General features: G+C 37.5%; 1 protein-coding gene across 1 annotated transcript; it reads right to left on the reverse strand.

Annotated features, from left to right (window-relative positions):
- Window positions 1-6617: 6617 nt before the first annotated feature.
- Window positions 6618-7286, reverse strand: LOC113294830. The gene is made up of 2 exons (XM_026543206.1): window positions 6854-7286; window positions 6618-6745 (listed from the first exon to the last, which is right to left on the reverse strand). The coding sequence occupies exons 1-2, from the start codon at window positions 7284-7286 to the stop codon at window positions 6618-6620; spliced, it is 561 nt and encodes a 186-aa protein (XP_026398991.1).
- Window positions 7287-17138: the final 9852 nt, after the last annotated feature.

Genomic DNA, 17138 nt, shown 5'->3' on the forward strand with positions numbered 1-17138 from the left:
TTCCTCGTTGACAAAACTTCTGGTGTTTGTGTTATTTCCTTTCCGCATTACATTTGTTTATATAATAGAAATAATACATGTTGTGATTTGAATCAATCAATTGGAAATCTGACCTTTGGTTGTTGATTGATATTGATTGATCCTTGGATATTGGTCTTTGGTACCGTCCAAGTTATTTCTTGTATTTGATTAGTACTCACAGTTTCTGTTTGAGTAAATCAAATCAAGTGAGAGATATAAACTCGTTGATATACTTTTAATTGATTGAGTCTTGTATATTTTCTTGAAAGTATATTCGAGTTTGTCCATACAGATTGCTAAGAGAAATATTGGGTGGTGTTGTTAGACCTCCGCTTTTTCAATATCACCATAGTATTGTTGTCAAACTTGTGATACAATTGGGCTTTGATGCTATGTAATAATATTATGACACTGTATAACAATGATTGAGAGCAATTGTTTTCTCATTGTTATTGCTACGGATCTTCAACAACTATGATGTCGAATTGAACATCTATGAAATCCTGGGAGTAGTTGGAAGTGACGAAGATTTCGAGTAATGTTGAAGAAACAAAGAGATCAAGCATTTGGATGAGAAGCTACAGAGTTTATTTATTTTGTAATCCATATGTGTTACAGCATAGCTCGGTCAACCTCGCATGCGTTGCTATATCAAGCATGTTTATCAATGTTAATGATCAAAACTATAAAGTCTTGATTTCTAGCCTATTAGCTAAGTCTCGGACTAGGATAGGAAAAGTGTAGTTGATCTCAAGAACTTCATGGAGATTCAACGACAACGACGAAGATCTGCACAAGGAACCGTGGAACTTCATCAACAAAAAGGTATGTGAAGACTTGAACTTATCTATCACTCGGAAGTCTATCTATTCTATCTCCTACTTCTTATGAGACAAAATTCGTATGCTATATAGACTAGATCAAACACATTTGATATTTCGAGCTGAGTATTCAATGCTTATCTTTTTCTCGAAATTCATGTGTTGGTAAATCATCTTGCTTTGATCAGGTTTATCTTCATCTTTCAATCACTAAGTTGAGAATTTCTCTGACGTGAAGACGATCTGTGAATAACGGTTGGGATAGCGTCGTCTGAGAATGTCTCAATGATTGAAATGAGAGTTTAGATTACATAACCATGTATTCCTTGAACCGAAGTTCTTTGAACTTTGTTGAGCAAGTGAAATCAGTAGGATTGTGGAATTGGCTTGCCAAGTCCGCGAACTGACGGAAGTTTTCAAACCGAAAATTTCTGCTGGGATTTCCAAATAACTCGTTTTTTGTTAAGTCCGCGAACTGGCGGAACTTCTCTTCCAGAGATTATATGCTGAGTTTTGGAAAACTCAAACCGATGCTTAAGTCCGCGAACTTGTTTTTGAACTTAAGAGTTTATGATCTAAATATGTGCTCTGAACATAAACATTAAATTAATAAGGAATGTTTAATGCAAACCGTGGATATAATGTTCATTGAGCCAGTTCAATCGAATCGAAATCATCTTGAGTTCAATTGTGTCTTGTGTAGTTACATAAGATCTCATAGCAATTGAATGACTCTCTAACTAGTTCGTTTGAGTCAAGTGAACTAGTTATGATGAATGAGGAACCAGGTCAATATGAGAAGCTCATATGGTTTCCTTTTGGTTACTATGTTGAACCAACACGAACGTACACGTTTGGGCCGGTTTTCACGAACCTGGAAAATGTTTACAACATTCATTGGGAATGACATCAAATGAGTAAGAGTTCTTTTGAACTTGTGCTTAATGGTAATATCTTGCGGGGAGTGCGGCTGTGGAATTTTTTAGGGGTTATCTTGTATCTTTAAACTCCTTGATGAATGTTGTTAGCTTCATCTATAAGATTGTATCTAAATTTAAGATGATGTGTGTCTTTTCTTTTGGTCATGAAATGTCTCTTGTAGAAATTTCATTATGAAGCCCGCTCTTTACCTTTGCCAATTTTATTGACAAAAAGGGGAGAAATATTGTAGTTCACACTACATAATACATATGGTTTTCGGATCATTGTGTAAGGGGGAGTGGTTTCCATGATCGAGATAGAGTATTGACTAAGGGGGAGTGATACATATCACCATAGTATTATTGTTAAAGTCGTGATGCAATTGGACTTTGATGTTTCATAATAGTACTATAACACTATTTAATAATGATCGAGAATCTCGATTTCTCTCATTATTTGTGTTACGGATCTTCAACAACGGTGATGCTAAACTTACAACCTTTGGGATCATTGGAGTACTTGGAAGGACGAAGATTTCAAGGAACGTTGAATATTAGACTATGGAATATGAGCCACTAAAGTTTATCTTTTTGTATTCCATATGTATTAATAGTTTTATCACTAAAATTGGCAAAGGGGGAGATTGTTAGAGCATAGCTCGGTCAACCTCGCATGCGTTGCTATATCAAGCATGTTTGTCAATGTTAGTGATCAAAACTATAAATTCTTGATTTCTAGCCTATTAGATAAGTCTCGGACTAGGGTAGGAAAAGTGTAGTTGAGCTCAAGAACTTCATGGCGATTCAACGACAATGACGAAGATCTGCACAAGGAACCGTGGAACTTCATCAACAAAAAGGTATGTGAAGACTTGAACTTATCTATCACTCGAAAGTCTATCTATTCTATCTCCTACTTCTTATGAGACTAAAGTCGTATGCTATATAGACTAGATTAAACACATTTGATATTTCGAGCTGAGTATTCAATGCTTATATTTTTCTCGAAATTCATGTGTTGGTAAAGAATCTTGCTTTGATCAGGTTTATCTCCATTATCCCTTGAGTTTCTTCTCTAAATTCGGGTTAACGAATTAAATACTTTATTGGGATTGTGAAGCCATACCGATACTACTTTTATCGTAGTTGTGTGATCTGATCTTACTTTTCTATCGTACGAGTACAATCGATTGATTGGCTTGAGAATGCTTGAGTTCTCTGATAGGTAAGATAAAAAATTCATGAACATCTTCGTCTCACTGTTCGTGAATCCTCGATATTCTTCTTTTTTATTCAGGAATTGAGTATTGAGAAGTGATTGATTTATCTAGGTTGTTCTTCGGGAATATAAGACCGGATTAATCAATTGGTTCCTGAGCTACCTTGATTATATCAAAAAAATAGAACAGACCTAGGGTTTATCTGTGGGAGACATATTTATCCTTTGATATACTTTTCTGTGTGATACCGATTTGTTTATTATCAAAGCCTGCGATTTTGGGTCGTAGCAACTCTTTGTTGTGGATGAGATCAGCAAAGGGAATCAAGTGCGTAGTATCCTGCTGGGATCAGAGTGATGTAGTTTTACAAGTGGTAAGTACAGGGATTCGATTCTCGGACTATTTTCAAAGGTTTGATTTCAGATTAATAAAGAAAAATACTAAGACAAGTAATTAAATTTGATTGTTTTTAACCAAGAAGAGATGAGTCTAGGGCTTTGGATTCCACTATTTCTAATATTGGTAAACTCAATAATTAAACCTTTGACATAATACTCCTAATTTACTCAAAAAAATTCGAACTCAATCTTATGCTTTGGAAGATATAACGTTATAAGCTCTTTTTTTACGACTCTCGTTACTATTCTATGGCCTAATTTTCCTTCGCTTATAAAAGATCGGCAGCTCAAACTACCCAAAACAGTTTTTGCGAAGCTTACAAAGAAGAGAAAATTTTTAGACAATTGAAAACACAAATATGGAGTAAATATGTCAAAGGATTTACTAAATATTACCCATTAAAAATAGTTTCCTCCAAAAACCCTAGAAAAGAAATTTAGCTACTCATGAATCGAGAGTTGGAGAAAAATTGATTATTCATTGTATTCAATAAGTAATAAATAAGCTTACAATGATTCTGCAGTCGCTAAAGGTCTCCAGCAACTCAGACAGCTCTGCTAAAAGCGCTACATAAACTGAAGATGTAAAACGATATAGCACTTGTGTTGTTGTGTAACGACAGACTTTTACGACTGTTTCTGCCAGGCCTTGTTCTTCGTGTTCTTGAGTATGAGCAGCAGCAGATAACTTTCTAAAACTCTCACAAACTTCGATTCTAAGCCTATACTTTCTTCCCAATCTCTCCGTCCCTTTTCTATGCTACCCAAGGATCCTTTTTATACTCGACAGGTCTCAAAATCTTCGAGAATATCTTCATTTAATCTCCTTTATTTCTTTTGGCTTATTCACGGAATAATATTTCTTCAAAACTTCTTAATGCATCATCCGATCAACTAACTTCTTTTTCTTCCAAAAATAAAAGACTTACCATCCCTGTTTCGATCAAACAGGGTGATATCGCTCCTAAACCGAAAGAAAATCTCATAAAATATCTTCCAAATTTACTGCAAATCTTCCGGTATCTCACCCATACATCAGCAGCCGTCAGTTCTTCTTTCTTTTATCTTCTTCATGCGCCTGTTAGGATTGACACACTCCAAACACGCTGATGAATGATCCCAAAAGTAGTTAAGCAAGCAGCAGCCACTCGCGTCTTCCCAAAATCCCGTGAATGTCTTCAACTCCCTGTTTGAATGTGAATCCACGTAACAAACCATGTTTAATCGATTCTGGTGGACTTACTAACCCTTTTTAGCATTAACGAACCCAGCCCAACATGATTCAATGATCGAGTCTCCACCTAAACATCTCAAAAATCCCGAGAACACCATGGTTCCCTGTTTCGTTTCAATCTAATGATCTAGCCAATTCCAGTCGATCCCAATAGTCACACCAAGCCTGCTTAGCCTTAATGAGTTCATCCCAATAGAAATTTTCGACTGAATCTCTCCAAACCAGCGTAGAACTCGAAACCTAATTCTGCCAGTCGCTGTAGAAAAATTCCCGCCAAAATGCTTAATTCAAACTGTTGAAGAAGGTTGCCCCTTATCCGAGCAGCTGGGGTGCCGATAGCAATCAGAGTCCCCCTTAGTAATTTGAGTACCCCTTATCCGATAGTGAGAGTCCGAATAGCACATGTCCTCCATAGGTGCCTTTAGCAACTTTTCGAGCCGACTTCTCCAAAAATACCTATAAAGGCATAAAATACCAAAAATAAGTACAAAAAACGAGCACTGACAATATAGAAAATTGTGGACAAATTAGACACATAAATGCGTTTATAATAATACCCCAAACTTATTATTTACTAGTCCTCGAGCAAATCAAACTAATTTTAAAACGTACAACTCCCTTTCGTTGATGACACGGCCGAGTTATAGTCTCGGGAAGGTTTGTACCTACAAAACCTTTACTCCAGACCCTAGCTATCTACGCAGAACCTTGGAAGGCACTAAAGAATCTACTTGGTTGGCATACTTATTGACTACAGGAGGAAGTACCCTGAAACGAAATTCCAATTGATGTACACGAGTTTGCACTCAAGCATACTAAAATTCATATATAAGTGACAGAGCTCTACTCAGATAGTCTCACTACGGACATCATATCCGGAGTCAACAAATCACATGGATAGATTAAGAAGATGGATTTGGAGAAAAAAATAGATGGTTTTGATGTTGGCTAAGGTGAACAGTGTTTCCCAGATCTGTCTGAAGGCCACTGCCAAGATGAACCTATCCTAATGGATTGAGATACCGGTCTGACTAATATCAACACAACTTGCATATACAAGGGAACCAGTGGTTGATAATCCTAACTCTAGGTTAACACAACTGGCATATACAAGGGTACCAGTGGTCGACTTTATTGAATTTATTTCGGTTGGTCTGTTGGTCAGGTCTCATCATTTTTTTATTATTATTTTTTATTTTTTATTTTTTTTAACTGCATGATTTGATCTTTTGGATCCAAGCGCATGCTTCTTGTCAGCAGATTACATGATAGTTCCCATGGATCCTGCGTTCCACGCTTGTTTAGGCGACGGAGACAGGGAAAACACACACATATTGCTATCCAAGTGTTAACTTGTTTTTTTTTTTTTAGATGGTATCTCAATCACTCTATTTCACCCTAGCATTGGTAACAACTTGATTCGTGGGCCCACCTAATCACTTAGAGAAACATATTTTTTTAAAAGAAAAATAAAAACAGCAGTGAAAAGGACTCAACGAGATATGGCGAAACTACCATGTTATTTCTAACACCTGAGCTCTGTGCTTTTATGAATAGACTCTTTAGATGTTTCCATCTACTCAGATTAGTCCCTCAACTCCTACAACCAAGATGCTTTCATCCACTTAGATTGGTTAGTGTCATCCTTAATATGCATAAATTTCTAGGTTCTGGAGTTTTTTTTTTTTTTTAATTAAAAACTGACTCAAAGTTTTTCCCTCACCTCCAAACTGAAACCTCACATTGTCCTTAATGTTTCAAATTAAAGTGCAGTACCAAAAATATAAGTAACAAGAGGAATAAAGAGGTAAGTCAGAAAGATAGTACCAGGATGAAGCGTAGCAATCGTTCAATGGGGAATAAGACAAAAATAGAAGCAAAAACAAAACTAATGTACAACAACAGCAGGGTCCTCCAGAGGGACCTTAACATCGCCATGTATGGGTTGCCTCCCTACAGCGCTAAGTTTAGTGTCTTCAGCCAGACTTTGTTACCCGTTTAAATTAATCCTGGTAGACAGGATCTCTCAGCTCTGATTCTTCGATTGCATGACTGGATAACTCCAAGAATGATTTCAACCGTTGACCGTTAACCTTGAAAGTTTCTTCGTTCTTAGGATTTTCATATTCAACTGCACCATGAGGAAATTTTTTTTTGACAAAGTATGGTCCGGTCCACTGAGACCTCAATTTACCAGGGAAAAGATGTAAACGAGAATTGTAAAGGAGAACTTTTTGACCTGGTTCAAATGTCTTTCGAATAATGGATTTATCATGAAATATTTTTGTTTTCTCCTTGTAAATTTTCGCACTCTGGTAAGAATCATTACAGTTTTCTTCTAAATCATTGAGTTGCAGTCTACGGTGATCACCAGCAGTAGATAGGTCAAAGTTTAGCCGTTTAATGGCCCAATAAGCTCGGTGTTCTAATTTTACAGGCAAGTGGAAGGCTTTACCGAAGACAAGTCTATACGGAGACATCCCAAGTGGAGTCTTAAAAGCGGTTCGGTAATCCCACAATGCTTCTACTAAGCGCAAAGACCAATCCTTTCGGGTAGGGTTTACGGTCTTTTCTAATATCTGTTTAATCTGCCTATTAGACACTTCAACTCGGCCACAAGTTTGTGGGTGGTAAGGTGTAGAAACCTTATGGGTAATGGAGTATTTCTTCATGAGCGTCTCAAAATACCGGTTACAAAAATGGGAACCTCCATCACTAATGATTGCTCTAGGCATACCAAATCGAGAGAAAATATTGTCTCTAACAAACTTGATCACAACGTAGCGATCATTTGTCTTGGTAGATATTGCTTCAACCCACTTAGACACATAGTCAACGGCTAATAAGATGTAAAAGTTTCCATAGGAATTGACAAAAGGGACCATAAAATCAATACCCCACACATCAAATATTTTTATTATCAGTATAGGATTAAGTGGCATCATATTACGTCGGGTCAACTTCCCTAACTTTTGACATCTCTCACAACTTTGATAAAATAGGTGGAGTCCTTAAACAGTGTTGGCCAATATAGACCAGATTGTAAAACCTTTGCAGATGTTTTCTTAGAACTAAAGTGACCCCCACAAGCTCCAGAGTGACAAAAAGTCAGGACACTGGAGATTTCGTTGTCAGGAATACAACGACGGATGATCTGATCAGGGAATTATTTGAATAAGTATGGATCATTACAGAATAAGTGTTTAACCTCATACAAGAACTTAACTCTATCATGTTTAGACCAATGGTCATGCATTTGACCATTTACCAAATAATTGACAATGTCAGCAAACCAGGGTAACTCAGAGATGGAAAATAATTGTTCATCAGGGTACGTGTCAAGGATCGGTCTCTCATCATCTCTAGTCTCATCAAGGATACGGTATAAATGGTCATCTACTACATTTTCAGACCCTTTCTTATCACGAATATCTAGAGTAAATTCTTGGAACAACAATACCCATCTGATCAGCCGAGGTTTTGAGTCCTTCTTTGAAAGGAGATATTTGAGTGCGGCATGATCAGAATAGACTATGACCTTAGACCCTAGGAGATATGATCTAAATTTCTCCAAAGCAAAAACGATAGATAACATTTCTTTCTCAGTGGTTGTGTAGTTCAACTGGGCATCGTTTAGGGTCCTACTCGCATAATAAATCACACTAGGTGCTTTATCACGTCGTTGGCCAAGGACAGCACCAACCGCATAATCAGACGCATCACACATGAGTTCAAATGGAAGGTTCCAATCGGGTGGTTGGAAGATAGGGGCATAAGTCAACAATGATTTTAGATTCTCAAAAGCTTGAACACATGCTTCATCAAATACAAAGGCAGTATCTTTAGCAAGTAGGTTCGACAAAGGTAAGGCAATCTTGCTAAAGTCTTTGATGAAACGACGATAAAATCCAACATGGCCAAGGAAAGATCTAATATCTGTTACATTCTTAGGTGGTCTTAATTTTGAAATTAGTTCAACCTTGGCTCTATCAAATTCTATTCCCTTAGAGGACACTACATGTCCTAATACTATTCCAGATTTAACCACAAAATGACACTTTTCCCAATTAAGGACTAAGTTTTTTTCTTTACAACGTTCTAGAACTAGTGTAAGGTGGTGCAAGAATTCATCGAAAGAGGATCCAAAAACCCGAAAAATCGTCCATAAAGACCTCGAGAAATCGCTCAACCATGTCCGAGAAGATACTTAGCATGCAACGTTGGAATGTTGCGGGTGCATTACACAACCCAAAAGGCATACGCCTGTAAGAAAAAGTACCAAATGGACATGTGAAGGTTGTTTTCTCTTGGTCCTCCGGGGCTATGGGGATTTGGTTATAACCACAATATCCATCTAGGAAACAATAATGGTTGCGGCCAGCTAATCTTTCTAACATTTGGTCGATGAATGGTATAGGAAAGTGGTATTTCCCAGAGGATGAGTTCAGCTTACGATAGTCTATACATACTCTCCACCCGGTTGTAACACGGGGGTATCAATTCATTGTTCTCATTCGCAACTACCATTATCCCAGACTTCTTTGGGACAACCTGGACAAGACTGACCCATTTACTATCAGATATGGGGTATATGATACCGCATCTAACAACTTGAGCACCTCAGTGCGAACAACTTCTTTCATATTAGGATTTAAACGTCTCTGCTTTTCTCTTGAGGTTTTGGCACTCTCTTCTAAGTAGATGTGGTGCATACAATCAGCAGGACTAATTCCTTTCAAGTCTGCTATGGTCCACCCTATTGCATTCTTGTGCTCTCGGAGAACACTAACTAGTCTACTTTCCTGATCGGGCTCTAAGTCAGAGGCAATTATGACAGGAAGAGTATTTTCATTACCAATAAATACATATTTCAGTGTATCTGGTAGCGGCTTTAATTCAAGGGTGGGTGCCCTAACTGATGATGGGAGGGGTTTATCTATGGTTGGCGGAAGAGGTTCTGGTTTACGCTGCCATTTCTCATAATTCATTACTGGAGCGGAGTCTAACAACCATTAACTTCTTCAAAATGACTATCCTCATCATAGTAGGCTCCAAAGTGGGCCAAGCACGCCTCTAAAGGATCAAGTTCGATCTCTACTCTAATATCTATAACCTTGGTTGGAGGCATAACACTAATTTCTCGTGGTCTAAAGGTGCCCATCAGGGTGTCCCATCTAGCAACCCACCACCAGGTTTTCATAGGAACCAAGCTCAAGTCCAAGAACCGATCCAAGTTGAGCAAAAAGTGTCGTCTCTAGAGGAAACCCTAATAAAATTTATGGAAACTAGTACCCGAAATTCCAACCAAGGTAGCCAAAAGTTAGATGACTTTTTCCTGGCGAGTCAACGTTACCAACAGAACACTAGTCAATATATTACCAACTTAGAGACTCAGATAAGTCAACTTTCGAACCGGCTAAATTATAGGAAAAACAGGAGATTTCCCAGCCAACCGACTCTGAATCCAAAAGGAGTTAACCAGGTTAATGGGTCAGGTATCTCTAACCACAATGAACATGTCAAAGCAGTTATCACCCTTAGGAGTGGTAAAACATTAGAGAACTCGGTAGAACCACCTAAGGATAGTAGTCCATCTGAAAAAGAGACTGAGGTTGACCAAACTTCGTCTAAAGACCCTAATGAGCCTGAGAGTTCCAAGAGTCCAAGTCAGAAAGCTATCCTTGAGAGAGTGTACATACCACTAGCACCATTTCCTCAGAGACTCGCTAAGAAAAAGCCTAGTACATATGTTGAAATCCTAGACATCTTTAAGCAAGTTAAGATCAACCTGCCCTTGTTAGATGCAATAAAACATGTACCGGCTATGACCAAGTTCTTAAAAGAGATGTGCACCGTCAAGAGAGACGCTAGGGTCCATAAAAAGGCATTTTGACCCAACAAGTTAGTTCCATAATCTCACAAAAGTACCCGGTCAAATTTAAAGATCCTGGTTGTCCTACTTTCACATGTGTCATAGGTAAAGTAACCATATACAATGCTCTATTAGATCTTGGGGCTAGTGTGAATCTTTTACCGTTCTCGGTATATGAACAACTTGGACTAGGGGAGATGAAACCAACTAGGATAACGCTACAGTTAGCCGATAGGTCAGTCAAAATCCCACGTGGAATTATTGAAGACGTTTTGGTTCAGGTAGAAAACTTTATCTATCCAGTTTACTTTGTGATTTTATACACTCAACATGTCTCTAGTAAAGACATCCATATCCCAATCATCCTAGGTCGTCCATTTCTAGCCACTGCAAATGCAGTTATACATTGTCAAACTGGCCTAGTAGAATTTTCCTTTGGGAATCAGAAAATCTCGGTGAATGTTTTTAAGGCATTACAAGCCCCACCGGACCCCGAACACTATGAGTCTATAAGCATGATTGATTCTCTAGTTGAGAATACCTTTACCACCATGTAGGAAACTAACTTGGTCACGAGTAGTTTCACTAGGGTAAAACAAGGGGCATTGAGGTCCAGTATGACTCTGGTCATTACAAATAGTACATGGGTAGGTTCTAGGCTCATTATTACAACTCATAGCTTGTGTCGACCCTTGGTTCATCTCTAATGCCTCTAGACGCCTAACGATATCAGACCCATTATCAATTCTATTGACCCTATGGATAGGGCTCCTAGTTATTTCGGGCTCCCTCATTGAAGCCCATTGACGAGTCTTTTCAGCTAACTCAATGAACTTGTCAAAACATTCATCTGGGTCTTGATGAGTAAATTATCTACCACTCATTGTTTCTACCTGCATTCTGGTTTCACTATCCAGTCCCTCATATAATATTTGGGTCATGTGGCCTTTATCAAAGCCATGGTGCGGGCATTGGTATAAAAATTCATTAAACCTTTCTACGTAATCATGTAGGCTCTCACCTATTTTCTGCTTAAAGGTTTGAATAGACTGCCTAACAGCAGCAGTCTTGTGGTGTGGTTAGATATTCTTAACAAAGGCCTCTACAAGTCCATCCCAGGTAGTGATTGTTTTAGAAGGAATAATGTGGTACCACTCATTGGCTCTCTCTTCTAGGGAAAAGGAAAACAAACGCAACCTAAGCGCATCTTTTGCGACGTTGGGATAATTCATTGTGTACAAATCATCTCGAAGTCTCTTATATGGGTATATGGATTTTCATTTTGTATCCCTCTAAATTTACGAAGCATGCCAATTGTCTCAGGTTTAATGTCAAATTTGGCAGTAGTGGATGGTAAGACAACTCCTAGGTCACGTACCACTCTAGATGGGTTCATTCTATCTCTAAGGGTTTTGGTTGGCGGCGGGACTTCGCCATCATTTTCATTAACCATGTCGAAAAAAATAGAATTACCACCTAAATCTGTGTAACGGGTCGGACTCAAATTAAAAAGGTTGTTTTCTACAAGTCTATCTCCTACCCGTTTCCAACGTCGCATACACAAGCAATAACACTAGTAAAGCAAGAAAATCGTGCACATGCAAATGCTGGGGTTCACTAATATAGGTAAGCTTGGTTACCTACAAGAAAATATACCTACAGTCAAAGACTGGTCACAGGTACAGGGCCGAGGTTTGCAGTTTTTCGGGTGATAACGCCCAGAGGGTTCACCTTACTAAACCATGTGTTTTCCTACAATCGGTGCCAGACGAAAGCAATTGGTGCGTGCACATGTATTTTTTTTTAATAAAAAATAAAAAAAAATAAAAAATATATACAAATTGATTCTAAAATCTAAGCAAATAATGAAATAATTGATACAAAGATTTGGTTTTTATTACTTACCTCTTTTGGTGGGCAATTCCACAATAAATGTAGAAAAATACCTGCACAACAAAAACAAGAATGTACCCAAGTAAAATCAAGATTATAAAAGAATAAAAATTTAAAAAAAAAATAAAAAAAAAAATGAATAATAATAATAACAAAATAAAGAAAAGAAATCTAAAAAACCTACGCTAAAGGCAAGTCCGCGTCGGCGGCGCCAAAAAATGATGTAGTTTTACAAGTGGTAAGTACAGAGATTCGATTCTCGGACTATTTTCAAAGGTTTGATTTCAGATTAATAAAGAAAAATACTAAGACAAGTAATTAAATTTGATTGTTTTTAACCAAGAAGAGTTGAGTCTAGGGCTTTGGATTCCACTATTTCTAATATTGGTAAACTCAATAACTAAAACTTTGACATAATACTCCTAATTTACTCAAAACAATGCGGACTCAATCTTATGCTTTGGAAGATATAATGTTATAAGCTCTTTTTTTGCGACTCTCGTCACTATTCTATGGCCTAATTTTCCTTCGCTTATAAAAGATCGACAGCTCAAACTACTCAAAACAGTTTTTACGAAGCTTACAAAGAATAGAAAATTTTTAGACAATTAAAAACACAAATATGGAGTAAATATGTCAAGGGATTTAAATACTAAATATCACCCATTAAAAATAGTTTCCTCCAAAAATCCTACAAAAGAAATTTAGCTACTCATGAATCGAGAGTTGGAGAAAAATTGATTATTCATTGTATTCAATAAGTAATAAATAAGCTTACAATGATTCTGCAGTCGCTAAAGGTCTCCAGCAACTCAGACAGCTCTGCTAAAAGCGCTACATAAACTGAAGATGTAAAACGATATAGCACTTGTGTTGTTGTGTAACGACAGCCTTTTACGACTGTTTCTGCCAGGCCTTGTTCTTCGTGTTCTTGAGTATGAGCAGCAGCAGATAACTTTCTAAAACTCTCACAAACTTCGATTCTAAGCCTATACTTTCTTCCTCTTTCCGTCCCTTTTCTATGCTACCCAAGGATCCTTTTTATACTCTACGGGTCTCAAAATCTTCGAGAATATCTTCATTTAATCTCCTTTATTTCTTTTGGCTTATTCACGGAATAATATTTCTTCAAAACTTCTTAATGCATCATCCGATCAACTAACTTCTTTTTCTTCCAAAAATAAAAGACTTACCATCCCTGTTTCGATCAAACAGGGTGATATCGCTCCTAAACCGAAAGAAAATCTCATAAAATATCTTCCAAATTTACTGCAAATCTTCCGGTATCTCACCCATACATCAGCAGCCGTCAGTTCTTCTTTCTTTTATCTTCTTCATGCGCCTGTTAGGATTGACACACTCCAAACACGCTGATGAATGATCCCAAAAGTAGTTAAGCAAGCAGCAGCCACTCGCGTCTTCCCAAAATCCCGTGAATGTCTTCAACTCCCTGTTTGAATGTGAATCCACGTAACAAACCATGTTTAATCGATTATGGTGGACTTACTAACCCTTTTTATCATTAGCGAACCCAGCCCAACATGATTCACTGATCGAGTCTCCACCTAAACATCTCAAAAATCCCGAGAAAACCATGGTTCCCTGTTTCGTTTCAATCTAATGATCTAGCCAATTCCAGTCGATCCAAATAGTCACATCAAGCCTCCTTAGCCCTAATGAGTTCATCCCAATAGAAATTTTCGGTTGAATCTCTCCAAACCAGCGTAGAACTCGAACCCTAATTCTGCCAGTCGCTGTAGAAAAATTCCCGCCAAAATGCTTAATTCAAAATGTTGAAGAAGATTGCCCCTTATCCGAGAAGCTGAGGTGCCGATAGAAATCAGAGTCCCCCTTAGTAATTTGGGTACCCCTTATCCGATAGTGAGAGTCCGAATAACACATGTCCTCCGTAGGTGCCTTTAGCAACTTTTCGAGATGATTTCTCCAAAAACGTTTATTTTTCCAAAAATACCTACAAAGGCATAAAATACCAAAAATAAGTACAAAAAACGAGCATTAACAATGTATAGAAAATTATGGACAAATTAGACACATAAATGCGTCTATCACAGAGGCGTAGAGGTGCAACTGTACCTTGTATCAGTGGGAGACTGATAGGGGTTCAACTATAGTTCAGTCCGAAGTTAATTGGTAGTAGGCTAGTGTCTGTAGCGGCTTAATACAGTGTGTATCTAATCTGGACTAGGTCCCGGGGTTTTTATGCATTTGCGGTTTCCTCGTTAACAAAATCTCTGGTGTCTGTGTTATTTCTTTTCCGCATTATATTTGTTTATATAATTGAAATAATACAGGTTGTGCGTTAAGATCATCAATTGGAAATCCAACCTTTGGTTGTTGATTGATATTGATTGATCCTTGGATATTGGTCTTTGGTACCGTCCAAGTTATCTCTCTTTAATAAAGACTAGCTATTGATTTTAGCTTGAGTAAAAATCATATCGAGAGATTGAGATAATAACTCCTTGAGATACTTATTATATAGATTGAGTCTGACTGTCTAGTTGATTCTCTAGTACAGTGTTTCGGAGTTTGTCCATAGAGATTTCTAATCGAAATATTGGCTGGTGTTGTTAGACCCCCGCTTTTTCAATATGTATTGATAGTTATGTCACTAAAATTGAAAAAGGGGGAGATTGTTAGAGCAATGCTCGGTCGAACTCGCAAGCGTTGCTATCTCAAGCTTGTTTGAAAATGTTAGTGATCAAAACTATAAGTCTTGATTTCTAGTCTACTTATAATAATGTATCGACTAGGATAGATTGTGTAGTTGAGAATTAGACTTCACGGCGTTCATCAATTGAGTACGAAGAACTACTAAGAAGAGCTTGTGGAACTTCATCAACAAAAGGTATGTGGAGACTGAAAATCATCTATCACTTGGAAAGCCTATTTCCACTTTATCTCCTATATTGAGACAAAAGTCGTATAACTATATAGTTGTCGATAATACACATTTGAGATTTCGAGCTGAGTTTAACTCGCTTACATATTTCTCAGAATATGTGTTGGTAAACTTTCACTTCAACCAAGTTCATTTTATCATGTGAAAATCGCCGAGTAACATCTTACTTGGTTTGTGTGATGCAATCATTTGATGTACACTTGGAATGTTTCGTTATGATTATTTCAATAACTTGAAAATTGTTTTGATGCTAATAGTGTGTGAAAACGGCTATTGTCATCCTCTAAGAAAGTTTCAATGATTGAAATAAAGAGTTTAGAATACTTAACCATAATTGAATTATAAACATAGTGTGCATTCTTGCATGTATGTGATCCATGATTGGAGCGAAAGTATGCATACCCGTATGCGTACTTGTAGTTGTGAAATTTCGTGTACCAAGTACACATACCGGTATGCATACTTGCGTAAGGTATAGGTCCGGGAAATTCTGTTAGGTTTCGGAAGTGAACTAAGTATGCATACCCGTTTGCATACCGGCGAACTCAAACTCAGACCGGCTACTTAAGTATGCTTACCCGTTTGCATGCTTGAGTGGTTAAAGTTCTAAAATCGGTTGGGTCATGAACTAATACATTTATATATTAAGGAATGCATTCTTTGCAAACCTTGGTTATAATGTTTATGAATTCACTCGAGTGAATTAAACTGATTTTCCTTCAATTGTGTTCTTTATACTTCTATGAGAATATAACAATTGAGCAACTCTTTAACTAGTTTCCTTTGAGTCATTTGAACTAGTTATGGTTAGGATGAATAAGGTTGATATGAGAGTGTTCATATAGCTAACCTCGGTTAACTAAAGTTGAGCCAACATTGTGTACACTTTTAGGTATGGTTACTAAACCTAAATGAGGGTACATTTTATTTGTGTATAACAAGCTAAGTTCGATATAACGGTTGAAAGATATTAGATTGAATCTAATCAGGTTTTCATCTTAACGATGAATATTGAATGCTTTGTTACCATGGTAACTTATATTGCAAACCCTGATTTGAAAACTATATAAAGAAAAACTTTAGAAACTGGGAAACCAATCCCCACACCTCCTGTGTGATACTAGTTGTATAAGCTAGAGTCAATTCTCCTTTAACCTTAGGTTTTTCACAAAACTCCGTAGGTTAACGACTTAAAGACTTCATTGGTATTATGAAGCCAGGCCCAACTATTTTCTCTGTAATTGTGTGATATGATCTTGCTGTTTCTATCGTGTTTGAGTACTATGTTCTTTAAGATTGGCTCGAGATTTAATCTCCGATAGGCAAGATAAAAAGTAGTCACAAACATCTTCATCTCATTGTTTGTGATTCCACAATATCTTGTTTCGCTACCATACGATTAAGATTATTGTGAGGTGATTGATATTTCTAGGCTGTTCTTCGGGAAGATAAGTCTGGTATATCAATTGGTTCTTGTTCAGCTTGATTTATCAAAATACGGAACAAAACTCGTGGGTATTTCTGTGGGAGACAGATTTATCTATTCCAATAGATTTTTTTGTGTGAGACAGATTTGTTTATCAAGTCTTTGACTTTGGGTCGTAGCAACTCTTGGTTGTGGGTGAGATCAACTAAGGGAATCAAGTGCGTAGTATCCTGCTGGGATCAGGGACGTATGGAGCGCAACTGTACCTTGAATCGGTGTGAGATTGATTAGGGTTCAACTATAGTCCAGTCCGGAGTTCATTGGTAGTAGGCTAGTGTCTGTAGCGGCTTAATACAGTGTAGTGTTCAAATCTGGACTAGTCCTGGGGTTTTTCTGCATTTGCAGTTTTC

Source organism: Papaver somniferum, chromosome 7, assembly GCF_003573695.1.
Source record: "Papaver somniferum cultivar HN1 chromosome 7, ASM357369v1, whole genome shotgun sequence".
Classification (NCBI taxonomy): Eukaryota; Viridiplantae; Streptophyta; class Magnoliopsida; order Ranunculales; family Papaveraceae; genus Papaver; species Papaver somniferum.